General features: G+C 38.2%; 1 protein-coding gene across 3 annotated transcripts in view; it reads right to left on the bottom strand.

The window, feature by feature from the left end:
• Positions 1-344: 344 nt before the first annotated feature.
• Positions 345-16,622, bottom strand: part of CHID1 (chitinase domain containing 1) — a 134,331-nt gene continuing 118,053 nt past the window's right edge. For all 3 annotated transcript variants that reach the window (XM_050898287.1, XM_050898289.1, XM_050898288.1), the window contains 3 exons: positions 6,058-6,138; positions 2,729-2,771; positions 345-626 (listed from right to left, as the gene is read on the bottom strand). In XM_050898287.1, the coding sequence (XP_050754244.1) occupies positions 528-626; positions 2,729-2,771; positions 6,058-6,138 (223 nt within the window). In that variant the 3' untranslated portion in view covers positions 345-527. The remainder of the gene's footprint in view (positions 627-2,728; positions 2,772-6,057; positions 6,139-16,622) is intronic.

The raw sequence follows: 16,622 nt of genomic DNA, 5'->3' as shown, positions 1-16,622 counted from the left end.
AGATATCTAATTGGTCTCCCCCCCAACATTTTACGTTGACTTACCTTATCAGAAGACAGCAAGATGAAGAGGGTCCAGCAGATATTAAATTCACTGGACATAATCTGATGGATTTATTTGTTCACTTACTTTGGTTATTACCAGCAATTGTTTGAGAGATCTCCATCTTAAACTTTGATCAGATGGCATCAACTTGTCCATTTTATTTCTTGTAGAAAACATTTCAGAAAAGTATTTTCAACTCTGATGCCATCCCAGCTATGTTGGTCTATTTTCAATGACTCTGAATTCAGGAGCTTTAAAAGAAATTTCTGGGCTTTTTTTCCCTCTGAATTTTATCAGATACCAACAATCACGCCTGTGTGGCAAATCAGAAAAGGTTCTTTATTGGGAAAAATGCAAGGTTAATACAGATATGATATAAATTACAAAAAATGTTTTAAAAATCACCTCTCCAGGATACCCAAATTAATTGAAGGTGGAGTCTCAGTGGAGCAAACAAAGTCTTTCCCAGATCATCTCTTATTTTAAAGCAGGTCATAAAAATAGTCCAGGCCTTGTCCCAGTTCCCAGATGGATATTCCAGTGCCCAATTCTTTTGCAAGCTCTACGCGCAACTGGATGGACTAAGACAAAGACACATGAAGCAATTACCTTTTAGTCAGAGACATTAGACACTTCATGCTGCCATCTCTTCATGCCATTATCAGACATTTTAAAAATATCTATCCTTGAACCAGATACTGAAAAACCTAGTCTGTATTTCAAATACTCTCTGGTTAGCAAGCAATCATTCAGTAAGAGACAGTTAATTGCACCAGTTAATTCAATGACCTAATAAAAGATAACCAGCTAGATAGACAAAATGCCACAGAAATCAATCAGATTTATGAACTATGCAAAGGACTATTCTAATTTAGGCTATCATTTCACAATGTACAGAAATTCTAACTCTTCCCAGAAATGTCTCAGGGGTCAAATAAAACTTTATCACTGAAGACAATTAGAACAACTTGTCAAATACCATCAAGATCTCTTACCTACCCTTGCCTTCTCCCAGGATAGAGTCACAATTTTCGTTATCACAATTCTATTATAAAGAGATTCTGGGAGACTAATATTTAAAAGTTTCCCTATTTGAGCTCCAGCCATTGATTTAGAGTTAGTTTAGCCATTGGTTTACAAGGGAAGCAATGCCACAATTCATGTTCCACACTTCTTTCAGTTCAGACAATAAAAATAATTATTTTTCAATCTTTTACTTTCAGGTTTTCTTACTTTGAAGTGTAGCACTGCAATTTTTAAACTGCTTACACCAGGGATGTGTTTAAAACTCCTTTCCATAGAAAACAGAACAAAGTATCAAGGCATCATTAACAGATCCACTGCGCCTCGTGTTCGTGATTGCTTCTAACTAGTCATGAACAAACCAATTTTGAGCAGCCTGCCAGTGATTATAACATTAAAAAGGGGAAGAAACACACTTGTCATGGGGTAATAAAATTAAGTGTTCCCTGACCATCTTGATCACCATTAAGTGAACAACTCTTTGATACACCCCAGCATACAAATCTCAAAATATTTCATTACAAGCTTGTTGAAATTGGAAGGAAAACCTGTTTCCATAAATTCACCAACCACCACAGTTGAGTATCTTTTAGGGAAGAAGTAAGGAAAGAAATGTATGGGAATGAGTGTTCTTAACCTGGTTAGTACTGACAATAGCAGGGTGAAATCCTTCCACAAAGCCAAAGAGAACATAGCATAACAACATGCAGCACGATCTATCTTTTCTCTGACAGGTTCGCAATGAAACTTTCTAACACTCTAAGACAGGTACTACTAGCAAGAACATAGACGTGGTAATTAATATCCCATATGTGCTAGTACTTCCACCAGTATTAGATTAATGAAGGGAAATATCCTTGTACTAATGGAGCTTAGGATAACAATCCTGTTCACAAAAACAGAGCCTTGGATCATTTCACACTAGTTTAACCATACAAAATGTCTCTGTTCTCTGTAAATACGATATACTTTCACTACAGAAGCAATTCCCTTCCAATATTAAAAGCCAGCAGAGGCTTAACATACTGCCTTTAGCTTAATTTGAGAAAATCTAAAGATAGCTTCCTAGGAACTAAGGCTGCAAGTAACCATTTTATCCTGTCCTCTGGTATATTGCAGACTATTGTGTAGACAAATTGTATGTCCTGCCAAAGGACTTTAGTAAGGCCAAAAGCTTAACTTTTCAAAACACTAAAATATGTTCCACAGAAACAGAACTGAAGAAAACAGGATGATGCAGGCTGCCAGGGAGAATCAGAACCCTGCTACTGAGGAAGGCAAAAGTGCCCCAAGCTTCCAGCGAACATGATCAGAAGGAAAATTTCTTCGGTCTCTTGTCTGACAATGAGCATGTCTGTTAGCACATGAACTGTGCACTCGGAACAGATCCTCTCAGAGCACTGGTTTGCCCTGGTGTGTCTTATCTCTAGACATGGCTAATCTTCAAAGATCCCAAACCCCCATTATGCATGAGATAGAAAAAACAATCTTCTTGTACAGGCAGCTGAAGCTTTGAATCATAACAACTACCTGAGGGTAAACTTCTTTCACAAAAGCCTAAACCCAGTTCAACATTTTCTGAAGTGTCTCAATAACGCAACAAGTCAAGTAAACATCTCTTTCCTCTTACAGCCCCCTGACGTGAAAAAGTGGCACCTACCTTCAGTGTTGGGTAGAAGACAGCATGTTTTCCTCCTTTATTTCTGCAAAACGGGAAAACCAAATAGTCACAATAGCTTTGACAGATTCCCATAGGATTTTTAGCTGAGATTAGAATTCAAAACCAGTTTTATTCCTTCCCATTAAAAGAAAACAAAGACAGTGCTGAAGAAAACTGCTGATTTCATTTTGGAGAAGTTATTGCTATTAAAAATAAGATATGCTAGTATGTTCAGCACATGAGCATTAACACGCCCATATCAAAGACAGAGACTACTTGCCATTTAGTAGCTCATATCTTTGAGATTTCTTACCCAATGTTCATTCCACTCTGGAAGCTGAGGCACTCTGTCTCTGAAATCAGACACTTTTGCCATCAACTTCCATTCATTCTGAACTTGCACTCTGGCTACTCTATCTACTGAGGGCAGGGTAGGGCCAAAATCTTCTCTACTTCTCTTCCTTTTCTACTGCAGATAAGAACTTCTACTCCTGCCCCTTTTCTACTGTAGATACAAACATATCACAGCACATAAATCCAAAGCGGTGGGGAAAGAAAAGCTGTTAAGAGAAGGTACACAACATATCTAAAAGTCAAGTATGCAACCATGTCACTGTCCTGCAGGTATCAGTTACAGGAATATTTGTCAGAAAGGTCCTCCTGACAAAATCATCCTACTTACATGGACTTTGACAACGCTAGCAGCTGGAAACTGAGAAAGTTCAAAACATGACTGTATAGAGTCAAAGACCTGCTAGAGGAGTCTTTGCATAGCAATTGCATCATGCCACAACCACAACAACAAAAATCCCTGGTTATCTAAAGGATTCCTTAAAAGGCTTCAGGATAAGGCCTTTCAAAACATCTAAAGAACAGAGCACAGTTTCCTAATAACAAACACAAAGTTTGGGAAGAAATCAGGTAACTTTCATGATTAAGATGAAAGTCCCAAACATCTTTGGGCATAACACTTTGTCCAAGAACTCGTTACAACAAAATACAATACAGGCAGAGTCAGACAATACTTATTTACTCCATACTAGTGGCCTTTAAGGAGGACAACTCTTAAAAGAGGTGAAAAGGCTGACAGTGAAAATAGAGGATCCAAGAAGAGATCTCACAACAGAGATGGTTTGATACTAGTAAGTAAACACACTGAGATATCTTGTTGCAACTGGATTATAAAAGTTGCGCCTACTAAATGCGCATCTGAAAAAGATGAAGACATTTGATTGTCAGATGCAAATTGTGAAAGATCTTCCCCAATTCCCCAAACTACTATCTTTCAGGTTAAATTAAATGCTAGCAGTATAAAACATACAGACAGGGCAAACTACCCTGGGCACAGATACCAAGGCTGCATTTTAAACCCCTAATAATGAGCAGGATGAGTTAAAAGTGGTCTCACAGTACCACTTTACCAGTTAGGCTAGGAGGAAATGCAGAGTACATGGACAGACCAAGTAGGAATTGCTCCTAAAATCTCCCAACTTATGTAAATGTATACTTACCTGTAAAGTGCACTGCAACAAGCACTCAGAGACAACAGATTTCTGTAACTATTTGTAATAGTTAATCTCTGCCTGCTACATGAAAATCATTAGCTGTGCTTTGCTTAAAGATTCATGATTTGATTTCTTAGCAACTGCAGACATGCAAGATTTCCAGGTGAAATGCTTTACTAGTGAAGCATATTTCAGGCCTGGCTGCCATCCCCATCCAATGTAACTGAACCTTTGCAAACCAAAGCGGTAACTGAAAGACAGTTCCCTTGAATAACCCTCCCCTGCAGCTGGCTGAACCACTGCAGACACAGTGAACATGGCTGTCTGCCAAGCACAGTGCAGCAAGTGAAGTTTAGAGTGATTTTCAGATCCAGTGTGCTTTATGCATCAAAAATTCCTCCAGGAAGCCCACAAACAAGAATCTCCAAAGATTGGCTTTCAAAGGCAAATGATGTAGTAGTACTGACAAGCTATCCCTTTCCCACACGTTCAGTTTGCAAGGAGATGCTTAGGAAATGTGTTTCAGAAATGAATCCCAGAAGCATGCCATTCAAACAGAGCCTTCAGATTTACTCTTTTGAGAACAAGTTTTCATCCAGTGGTGATTGTGTCTCCAATTGGATTGTGCATTCAAGATCAGTAAAACAAAGCTTCTGATTTATTCCTCTTTAGTTAACATGAAAAACCTTGTAATTGTTTGGCACAAAGTAATTTTGCAACAGGATACCAAAGAATTAAATATGAAGGAACACAGATTCCAGTCCTTTCATACGAACACAGAAAATAAATTAAAACACTGCTGACTAGCAGGTAAATATTTTTTTTTCTGATAAGAAATACATGTTGCTGAGAAGTCAGGAGAAAATTACAGGCTGAGAGAAACATTGAAAATTAAACTAAAAATATAAAAGTAGGACATTTTTAGTTTGGGGTTTTTTTTACATTTAAAAATATTTAAATCAAGAAGGTATTTTGGAAATAACAAAGTAGTTCTGATTTTTTTTTTCTTAAAGCACTCTAAAATATGTTTTACTCTTGTTTTCAGTGGTGTGTCTTCACATTACCAATGCATTGAGTAATATACAAGACACAGTTTTGTAGAAGTAGTAGGATTTTGTTGTATAATTTTACCATATTTTTGTATATTTTCATACAAAAATAGCAAATTATCACTGAGGCTTAATAAGATGTTGCTGGGGTTTTTTTTAAAATCTGTTTTAAATGGATTTCTCCTAGCATCAGGAATCCTCTTGTCATTTCACAATGAAAAAGGGAAGACAAAGAAAGTTATTACTCTTTCTCTTCATGCTCTCAGTCCTTTTAAAAACTTTATCTGGAAGTCACTTGATATTATTCTCATTACATTCCTCTACAGTCCATTCCATTTAGTGGAAGTCTGTTGCTTGACCAATCTTATCACTAGGACTTGTAAAACCCGGCTCTTGTACCACAGATTTTTCTCAGAACTATTTTTGGCCAAGTTATTGGTAATCACCCAACAGCTCACAGTACCAATTCTCAGAGCCTCTGATTAACTGACACTCAGCAGATAACTTTGATGGATAACTTCTAAAGATATGACTCATAAGACTTCTCTTCTAGAGATTGTTTTAGCTTATGTTATTTCATTAATCCTTCTCTGATTTACTTCTCTCACCTGGAGCACTCTTTTGTGCTGCAGTTCAGTGTTGACATACAGATCACAAACAGCAGAATTTCCATTTGCTGAATTCAGTTGCATACTATAGTTAACTGGTAATTCATTGTGTACTGGGCCATGCCCAAAAATATTTGCAGAATGGTAAGTTAATAAATGTAACTCACTTTTTGTATTCAAAGTAGTGTTCAGCAATTTGTTCATCCCAGACAATTTTTGGTTTGTGCTCCTTCAAGGTTTCAATGTACCTACAAATTAAAAACATAGATATGGAATTAACTTTTCTAAAAGGCAGTTATGAAATTACATTGCAGAAATTTCTGAAAAAGCAGTTTTACCATGTTTAGATGTTGAACACTGTATCAAAAATATCTTCTTGTTGACAATTAATTTCCTCAGCCACTTTATAATTTGCCATGTTTGCATTTTTAGGCTTTTTTTTTTAAAGCAATGAATTAATTAACGTTCATCAATTGACAAATCTATAAAGGCACATGAAGGCAGTGCTTCAATATTTCTACAGTCTGATTCCTATATGCCAAAGCACAGGAACTGAAGTCATCCCTAGGCTGTACCTAATTGTGTCCTCCACGGCTAATCAGTGCAATTCTTAATTATAAGCCACTATTATGTGATCAGAAAAGTTCTTCTATAGAAGGGGCTTAGTTCATCTTCTAAAAATGAAATTTAAAAAGAGCTTATTTTCAAGGAAAAGTTACTGCTAAGTAACCCTGCATATGAATTTTCTTCACCACTAGTTTCTTGGCATTATTCTCTTGCATGGACATTTTGAACGTGGAATGACGTACCTCATACCTATTTGACAGAAAGTAAGGACAGAATACTACTTGTACCCAAAAAATCTGCATAGGAAACTGGTGTGGAATAGTTAGTATGCTGTAAATTCATGTTCTTGGTTAGCTCACAGTATCGTCTCAGTGTAGAGACAGTGTCTCCTTGTGTCTGCATTTCTGATTGCACAATGGAAACAAAGCTGCTTGCTGCCTCATGTAAGAAGACCAGAAGATGGCAAGCTACTGCCAGTGATAGAGGCCACATGGGTGTCACAGAAATAAGAGAAGCCTCTATCACATGTTCCTCTGCCTCTTCTGCATCTTTTTAACCTGCATCTTTGGCCAGCAAGAAGGCCATACTTAACTCTGCTGACAACTTTCCTGACTAAACATTAGGGGGTTTATCCGGCCACAGGCCAAGCACTATCAGTTTCTTTTTTTCCTTGGGGATTGTCCTGGTTTCGGCTTGGATAGAGTTAACTTTCTTTTTAGTAGCTGGTACAGTGCTGTGTTTTGGATTTAGTGCGAGAATGATGCTGATAACACTCTGATGTTTTAGCTGTTGCTAAGTAGCGCTCATCTTAAGTCAAGGACTTTTCAGTCTCCCATGCTCTGCCAGCAAGCAGGTGTGCAAGAAGCTGGGAGGGAGCAGAGCCAGGACAGCTGACCCGAACTAGCCAAAGGGACATTCCATACCATGGAACGTCATGCCCAGTATATAAACTGGGGGGAGTTGGCCGGGCGGCGCGGATCGCGGCTCAGGAACTAACTGGGCATCGGTCAGGGGGCGGTGAGCAATTGCATTGTGCATCGCTGTTTTTTTTTTTTTCCCTTCCCCCCCTTCCTTTTTTGTTATATTCCTTTTCATTACTATTATTATTATTATACTTCATTATTACTATTGTTAGTATTATATTTTACTTCAGTTATTAAACTGTTCTTATCTCAACCCATGAGTTTTTACTTTTTTTCTCTTTCTTCCTCCTCACCCCACTGGGAGGGGGAAGGGGGAAGCGGCTCTGTGGTGCTTAGTTGCTGACTGGGGTTAAACCACGACAGGGATTGTATCGGGAATTTGAATTCAAAGTCCCATTATCAGTACTCTATCACGATTATATAAAGCTATCACAGACAAACACGGTGATCATAAGGTAGCATTAAAATTATTTTTCCATTTCTGCAAAATCTATCAAAACCATCTCTTCCACAATATGTCTCATTCTTGCAATAATTTCTCTGCTCATGACAGGATTTGCATGGAGAAATTTGCCTTCAAATCATCTTATTTTTAAATAAGAAATTTCCATCTCCTATGTAAAAGATGTTATAACTGATTTCGATCAGCCACTATCCTGACTCCATCAATGCTGAAATTCCACCTCACTATATACTTAAATAAAAAAGAGAAAAAGTTTGTATTTCTCAGTTTGAAAAAGATTTATTCTCTCCTTTGGTATTATTCTAAACACAATTACAACATTCAGCATTGCAGGGAATATCTTCTCTCTTTTGCTGTGGCTTGCTCATTCATATATCGGTAAATTGTTGCTGACTGCTAGCAGTTTTAGAAAAGATTTTAATTTTGTATTTAAGTCAAATGAACCCAAGCCAGGCATGCTATTTAAGTGTCTACATAACCAACCACATGGTAGCAGCTATTGCACTCTTCCTCAATACACGCATGCCCTGGAACAATGCACCTTTTCAAATAATGCAAGTTAAACCTTGGAACCTGCCCATCCCTTTTTAAGATACACAAAATTTTAAGTTGTCCCACTAGAGAAATATGCAAAGAGATCTAGTTTTGTATATTTAAAGTTTAAGGATAGCTGTTAACACCTTGCCCCATTCTGGAATGGCGACTTCAGTAACGACAGGAGACAACACTCATGTAGAACATGGGACCAAGATGTTACAGCCCAGAAGACATGAATTACCAGCCAAGATATCCTGGCATGCAGTGTTACTCCTGAATGTATGACTTTAGATGGGAAATCCTAATTTCGCTTGCTAAAAATCCCAACACAAAGAGTGTTCAACATACATATGAACAAGCTTTAAAATTAGAAATGCAACTGGAAGCAATTATTATGGCCTATTATATATAAGGTATATTATTATTTTAAAGCTGTTCAAGCATGCACTGCATTTAATGAGAACCCATCCTGACCAGGCACAGAGTATTTATTTCCCTTTCTCCTGCCTCTAGGCATTTATCACCACGGTACGTAAGAGCAAAAATGAAGAAGTTCATCTTCAAATCACACTTATGGTGATGAGACTAGCGCCAAGCTTGAGTTGGGGGTAAAAGCAGTATTAGGCCCAAAACTGCCACTACTATCCATTAATTTTGGGGGAACTACTTGAAACGTATTAGCTTGGTTTTTACATTGTCTCTGTTAAGGACAACAAAAATGCACAGTACAATGTTCAAAACAATACGTTCCTGTTTACTTCAATTGCAACTGTGTACTCAACGCTTCTGAAAGTCAAGTTTTATATTTTTCAACCAGACAACAATGTTGCTGTGAAGAGTCTGGAAGAGGTGCAGCAACAAACCAGAGCTGTTTCACATAGGCTTTCTATTGCCCTAACCTGAGAACAATCCATTCCCTTCCTGTAGTCATGTGACCCAGTCACTATTCATTTTCATGCAGTGAAACATACAGGAGCTTTACAGGGAACATCTCCCAGATACGCTGTATTTCCTATTATCTCTGCTATCCTACAACGTGCATCACAAATGGAACGGTTCCTGTGTAAAACTACAATACCTGTATCACAACATACTTGCTTGACTCAAACTAATGCTTACCCAGGCACTCTTAGTATATTATCTCCTAGCTAAGGCAGTACTTGACTCACCAAATATTTGACACGCAGTTATTTAAAAAAAAAAAATTAAAAAAATATAAACTTGAAAAGAGAAATTTCCCATCACGCTGAACCAGACAAGCAAGGGATATTGGTATGCCTGGGGTACAAGAGATCTAGATTCATTTCCAGGTTCTCAAAGAGGAAAAGGGATGGGCAGGGAGTTCATCACAGCCAGCCTTCTTTCTGCTTTCCACCTCTCACCTCACTCTTCTCCTTTCCACCCATATTTATTGCTATTTTTCTCTCCTCTCATTCTAATTTATCCCTCTTTCTACTGCCACTGTCCCAGTTCACATCTGCTTTTATACTCCTATCCAGAATAATTTATTTACTTCCTCATCCATCAGCTCCTAACTTACTAGCTTTCTTCTTTTACCAAGCTGCCTCAGCAGTTAAGAGTATGATAAACACTGAAAACTCAGCTTCACTGCCTTGCACTACATATTGCCTGGGAAGTTTGTGACCATTTGCAGAGAAAGTCGTGCTGTTTCGCTGGTCCTAGCCTGAAATGAGGTCAGCACGGATGAAGTATCTGGAGTGTTGTCGTGGTTTAGGGCCAGCTGGCAACCAAGCACTATGTAGCCGCTTGCTCGCTCACTCCTCCCCCCCTTGGTGGGGTGAGGAGGAGAAAATACAACAAAAAGCTCATGGGTCGAGACAAGGACAGGGAGGGATCACTCGCCAATTATGGTCACAGGCAGAACAGACTCGATTTTGGGGAAAAATAAACGAATTTAATTTGTTAACAACCAAATCTGAGTAGGATGATAAGAAATAGAACCATATCTTAAAAACACACCTTCCCCCCACCCCTCCCTTCTTCCCAGGCTCAGCTTTGCTCCTGATACCTCTACCTCCGCCCCCCCCCCCCCCAAGCGGCGCAGGGGGCGGGGATGGGGGTTGTGGTCAGTTCATCCCACATTGTTTCTGCTACTCCTTCCTCCTTGGGGGGGGTACTCCTCACACTCTTCCCCGGCTCCAGTGTGGGGTCCCTCTCATGGGGTCAGCCCTCCATGAGTTTCTCCAGCTCAAGTCCTTTCCACATACTGCAGTCCTCCACAAACTGCTCCAGCGTGGGCTCTCCCACGGAGCCACGGCCTTCTCTGGGCCCAGCCACCTGCTCCGGCGTGGGGTCCTCCATGGGCTGCAGGGGAATCTCTGCTCCACTGTTAAACCTCCACGGGCTGCAGGGGGACAGCCTGCCATCTCACCACGGGCTGCAGGGGAATCTCTGCTCCGGCGCACCTCCTCCCTTTCCTCCTTCCCTGACCTTCATGTCTGCATGGTTGTTTCTCTCACATCCCACTCCTCTCTTTGCTGTAGCTCTTCTTCTTTAGCAGTCTTTCCCCTTCTTAAATACGCTATCACAGAGGTGCTACCTCCGTCGCTGATGGGCTCGGCCTTGGCCAGAGGGGGGTCCGACTTGGAGCCGGGGAAGCTTCGAGCAGCTTCTGACAGGAGCCACCCCTGTAGCCCCTCCCCCGCTACACAAAACTCTGCCACACAAACCCAACACAAGTGTTGATGCTAGTCTCTAATGAAGCGCCAATGCAGCATGTATAAATGATAAATTTGCATGGATTATCAGGAATAGTAACAAAAGGCAGATGTCACCTGCATGTCCACCCTGAAAATCCTTGTTCTTAAACAGAGAACTGCCATTCTGGCTCATTTAAATAGGCCTTGGTTTAACTTACCCAAAGCAACATTTTTGTTGCCCAGAACGTTCCTTCTTGATAATAGCTAAGCAGCTAAAGTATCAATTCAGTTGTCACAACTGGGCTTTGAAAGTTTAAAAGTTACGACCTAGTAAAAACATGGCCACATAACACAAAAGTGTTTGGAAACGATTTTAAGTCTGCCTGTCACCTTTCATACAAGACTTCAAATCTGCAGGGTTTTACTGCAACCTACTGCCAAACCTCTGACAAAAAGGACACTTCTTGGTCTACACACACCGACTGTTATGACTCTGATACTCCTGTTACAAACCCACTGGGCAGGGTTGGACTAAAACAAGCATTCCCTTCCGCAGAGTAAATGAGAAGCCAAAACGTACATATAATGGAGTACCTGTAAAGTCAGTCCTGCCAAAGATGAGTATTCTATGAACAACACTAATATGGCTACACCTACACACTATTGCACTTTGCTGCACATTCAACTAATGAATAAAGGATCCAGAAGAAGGGCTCTCAGGATTTATGGCTGGTGTTCCTTTTCTAAGACACTTTTCTTCCAAAACATGAAAAATGGTATGGCACTGGAATATGTTAAGGTAAAAACCACAATCTATACTCCCCCTGAAGAAGGTATTTATCTTCATGGATAATGCTTTTTCACCAAGAATACAAAGAAACAAGTCTCTAGTATATCTTTTGCAACAAGAATGTACATTCTAGGAAAATATATAGCTTCATATATAATTTTTAGACTAGGATTTATTTACAAAGGTTAACTTTTTTAATCCTCAGGTGCTCTGCTTTACTAGTCTTGAGTCGCTCTTCAACAAAAGAGCTTTAGTGAAAAGGAAACCACTACTGAGTATACATCCCATTTTGATGCTGTTTTCTAACACTTAACATTTTCTCCTCAGTTCTCACATGAACAAAACTCTGACTAGAAGCAACAGGTTCAAATATACAGAAAACAAATATACAGAAATACCTCCAAAACAGTTTTCATGGTAGTACTCCTAAGGACATTCCCTATCTTGGTACATATCTTCCAAACAGTACTGGTCAGTCTCCCCACTGCTCTGTGTACATCAGGACACTGTGTGAAAGGGCAAACACCTATCTTCGAAACAAGATTTTTCAGAGGGGATATATATATATAACCTGTAAGTCAAACCCCCTTTTATTTAATGTTTAATTTCAACTACCATGACACTTTCACATTTTAGCTGTTTAGGCTTTTCTTAAACTATTTCCTTTTTGGTGGGAGAAAATGTCAAGCAACAATATAATCTGGAGACATTTTTAAACTTTAAATTGAAAAGGTTTTAAAACTGAGAAATTTTTTGGCCTTCTCTGCTTTTCAGAAGATAATTTCTAAAGAACAGCTGCAAAATTGCTGAATATACTACAAACTACTAAATAATTCAACCATGAAACTAACAGTTTTGATAAAGGATGCCTTCAATGGTAATAAATGAAAACAGAAAAGGAAGAAAATTTGAAAAAGGAAAAAGATACATAGAGATTTTGAGTTCTCTCTCACTCGATCCCTAAAATTGCAGCTTGCAAAAGGTAGAGATGCCTTGCAATTTAACAATCTTTAGACAGCCTTTAAAATAGTTTTGTGAGCATGCATAAATTTATGAAAAGCCTAGCTGCAGAGTCACTAATAGCATAATATATGTATGTGTGTGTGTGTGTATATATAGTATTATATAGTGTGCAGTAATAAAGGTCGGCAATAGACTGAACAATGAAGTAAGCTTTCACCACACTGGTCCCATCAGAATCACTTAAGCACCTTTTTACTCATGTCCTCTCACCATTCAATACTCAATAACACCATATTTACAATATGTAAGTATAAACTTCCAACTTTAAAAGGTGGTAAAGTTGTATACTACTATATCGCTTTCTTGCACATTAAAGAATCTGGATTTTATTAACACAAATCCCACAAGTTCTTTCAAAAGCAAATAGGTTATCCATGAAAAAGACAGCTAGTACGTACCTTCTAGAGAATCAAAAGAACACAGTAACTAACATTACAACAGTTTTTACTCTGGGGATTTATGCATTTGAGTGGAGTGGAGAGCACACTCTAGAAGCCTTATTTTTTCTGTCTGCAGGGTATGTTATTCAAAAAGACTTCTGTTACAATCTTTAGATTATTTCATGTAAAAAACCTTAAAACCAAATACAGTTTGCAGAGAGACACCAATTAAAACCAAATACAGTTTGCAGAGAGACACCAATCTGTTCACTTTCATTACTGTGGGGTGTCTTGGGTAAAGCTGTTAAAGTATCCAAGTAGCAGCCTAGAAACGAAAAATCTATAAGCAAGCGTCATCTTTCTCTATTAATCTTCTCTCTGTTGTTGCCTGCACCTTTGCTCTGTCAGTTTTAAAAGGCAATAATAGTAGTTTTACTATTTTAATAGCAACAGGTTTCCAACAGAGTAGTTTCTCTGTGGGTGTGTTGCTTTCAGTATGTTTTATAAAGTCGTTCTCACTGATTTCTCCACAATACCTCATCACTGACTTGACAGATGACACTATTTGGTGCTTCCCCACCAACCTCACACAAACCTATTGACCTTCTACCTTCTGCCATGATGCACAAGCCAAGCCATGATGCACCAGCGAAGCCATGATGCACCAGCCCAATGAAAATATGCAGAACCTCAGCAACATTTCTACCATTACTCTGGGCGCTTCAAAAGTGCACCTTGTTTAGCATTCTCAAAGTAATTTAGAAACAATAATACTTTGGTGGATACAACTGCAGAGAGGCAGCCAAGTATTCCTGTTTTATAGAACTCTGGAGACACAGAAGACAATATCAAGCTTTTCAGAAGCATCCTCTTCTTGCTCTTGTCTTAGGGAAACAATGAGCATTAAAACCTTTCGGTGCCTTACTACAGCTACCTTACTACTGCTACATACGAAAGCACAAACATTACAGTATTTCTATGTACACAGGTTTACATGTTACTAGTACCTTTTATTCCCATTTAACTTTACAGAGGTTTTATAAAGAAAAAGCCCCATCTGAGAGTGTACACAATGGTATGCTGGCAAATTACCCTAGGGAACTGTGAGTACAGCTGAAAGTACTCTAGTGCACGCTAACTTTTCTCAATATAACCAAAATGGTGGTTCTTCACAAAAAGAAAACAAAGTTACAGTTAGATATTGATCAAAGAATAGAAGTAATCACACACAAGGCAGAAAAAGGTGTGAACGTTTGTATATTTAAGGTTTTGACTCAAACTGACAGATATGAGAGGAACATATGAAAATCTCCTTAAAGAAAACAAGATCTTTATTTCTAAGCCAATAAATATTTCTCAGACAATGGAGACATAACTAGATTGAGGCAGAAAGTTTGCATATCTGTCTGTATACCTTCAATAACACACTGCTGTTCAGCAGTTCCATTTCACTTTGTAATGATACAGATTTTTTTTTTGTTGTTCTGTTCTTCTATTTTTCAAGACACCTGGGGCTACAAAATGTGAACTTTTTTTTCCAGTGCAAATTATTTATGATAACAACTGTTTACTAAGTTGTTTTTTGTTCATATGCATCAACTTTGCATACTTTCTATCAGAAATCTTTGTTGTTCTTGACCATTGCGAAGTCTCAACTTTCTAGGTAAAGTATCAGACAATCTTTTTGTTTGTATTTGTTCAGTTAGACATATGAATTTTCTTTCCAATTTATCCAATCTAACATGACAGGTCACTATCTATAGCAGGGTTTGGTTTTGACAGCTTTTTCTGTCTTGAAAGAATGAGTTCGTTTGAAAGCCTGCTGTATCGTTTGGACTTCTCTTTCTGCTCTGGCTGAAGGGCACCCTCCTGTCACACAGAAGACAAGTTAATGGTAGAATAGTTTACTGTGCTAGAACAAAAAGCAGGACTCAGGCAAACTCACAGAAACAAAAATAGCACAAGAGAACTGAATGAAATAAAGCATACTGTTATGGACTAGCTCAAGTAACTAGTCTATTTAGTCATACTAAAAAAAGTTTAGTTTGATTATGAGCTAGAGGCTAGAGGTTCCACAGGCAAGGGATTTTTTTTTTTTTAGTATTTTTTTAAATGAACTTCGTATATTGGTCAATTTGAAGTCTTCAATAAAAACATCTTCATTTGGTCCTGATTGCCTTTGCACACGCTTTAAAAAACGTGACTATCCAACAAAAATGTGCTGTTGTCTTTGGTATTCATCACAGAATTAATACCAAGTAGGCATGCTACTGGGCAAACAAAGAGTAACAATATTCTCTCTCAAATTAGGAAACAGGTCATCTCAAGGTTAACACTTTTTCAGACTCACTTCAGTTATGAACTAGACCAGACAGAACTCTCCCTATGTGGTCACTTCTAAGTAAGAATCTTCCCGTCCTCCCAGTTTTAAGTTGAAATTAAGTAGAAAAGAGAAAAAATAGCAGATGTGTAAAACAGTCTAATATAAATAATTTAATAATTTAAAAGTTGATATGAAGTAGATCCTCCCCTCTCTCACATTTCCTATTTCATAATTAAAAATGTTTTCATTAGCCATCACAACTGTCTCTGCTATACATCAGGGACAACTTGAAAAGCCTTGTTTAAAGCAGATTGTCAGACTACATTTTGCAGCTCTAAAATGCAGCACACTGTGAAAACAAACTGATTTTCCTCCAAATTCATACCATTCACCATCACCAACACAAACCACAGATATATTAAATCTAACATAAAACCTACAGGACACACTAATGACCATCACCCCTAAAAAGAGTAAGAAAACCTTTTTCCTCAATTATTAAAAAACATTGCACCGCAGAGGTTCACTGGTCCACATGGCTTGATAAAACCACCATTATTTATACAAACACACTTAGAGTACTCCATGCTGTCTCTGTTGATAACCAAGTTGATTCACCTGTTCTACATTGTCTAAATCCTACAATATAGCTTGTTTATACTATGTAGGAAAGTGGCAGTTCAAGTGTTCCATTGTACCAGCACAATGTAGTTATTCCTAGCAGGGCTGTTCAAAAGCCAAGTGCTATTTTGTGAGGTATTTAATATCTGCATACATGCAAATTGTCCTAAATAGAGTTGAAAACATATTGTTACATTACTAATGAAAAGACAATTTCAACAAAATATGTAGATGTGTCAACAGCAGTACTTATTATACCACTGTATGTCAAATCATATAATCTGCACTTAGTTATTAAAATACTGTATTAATTTTATACTTTATTTTAAAATCAATGTAATGTTTCAACTATTCGTTATGATACTAGGAAAAAGTAGAGGAAGAATATCTCATTTTTACTAACTCTAGTCACAAAAGTATTAGAGTAAAAAAAGTATGAAGGAGA

The sequence above is a fragment of the Gymnogyps californianus genome, chromosome 5, assembly GCF_018139145.2.
Source record: "Gymnogyps californianus isolate 813 chromosome 5, ASM1813914v2, whole genome shotgun sequence".
NCBI lineage: Eukaryota > Metazoa > Chordata > Aves > Accipitriformes > Cathartidae > Gymnogyps > Gymnogyps californianus.
Note: the sequence above shows the minus strand (reverse complement) of the source record. Positions and strands in the feature narration are given on the sequence as shown.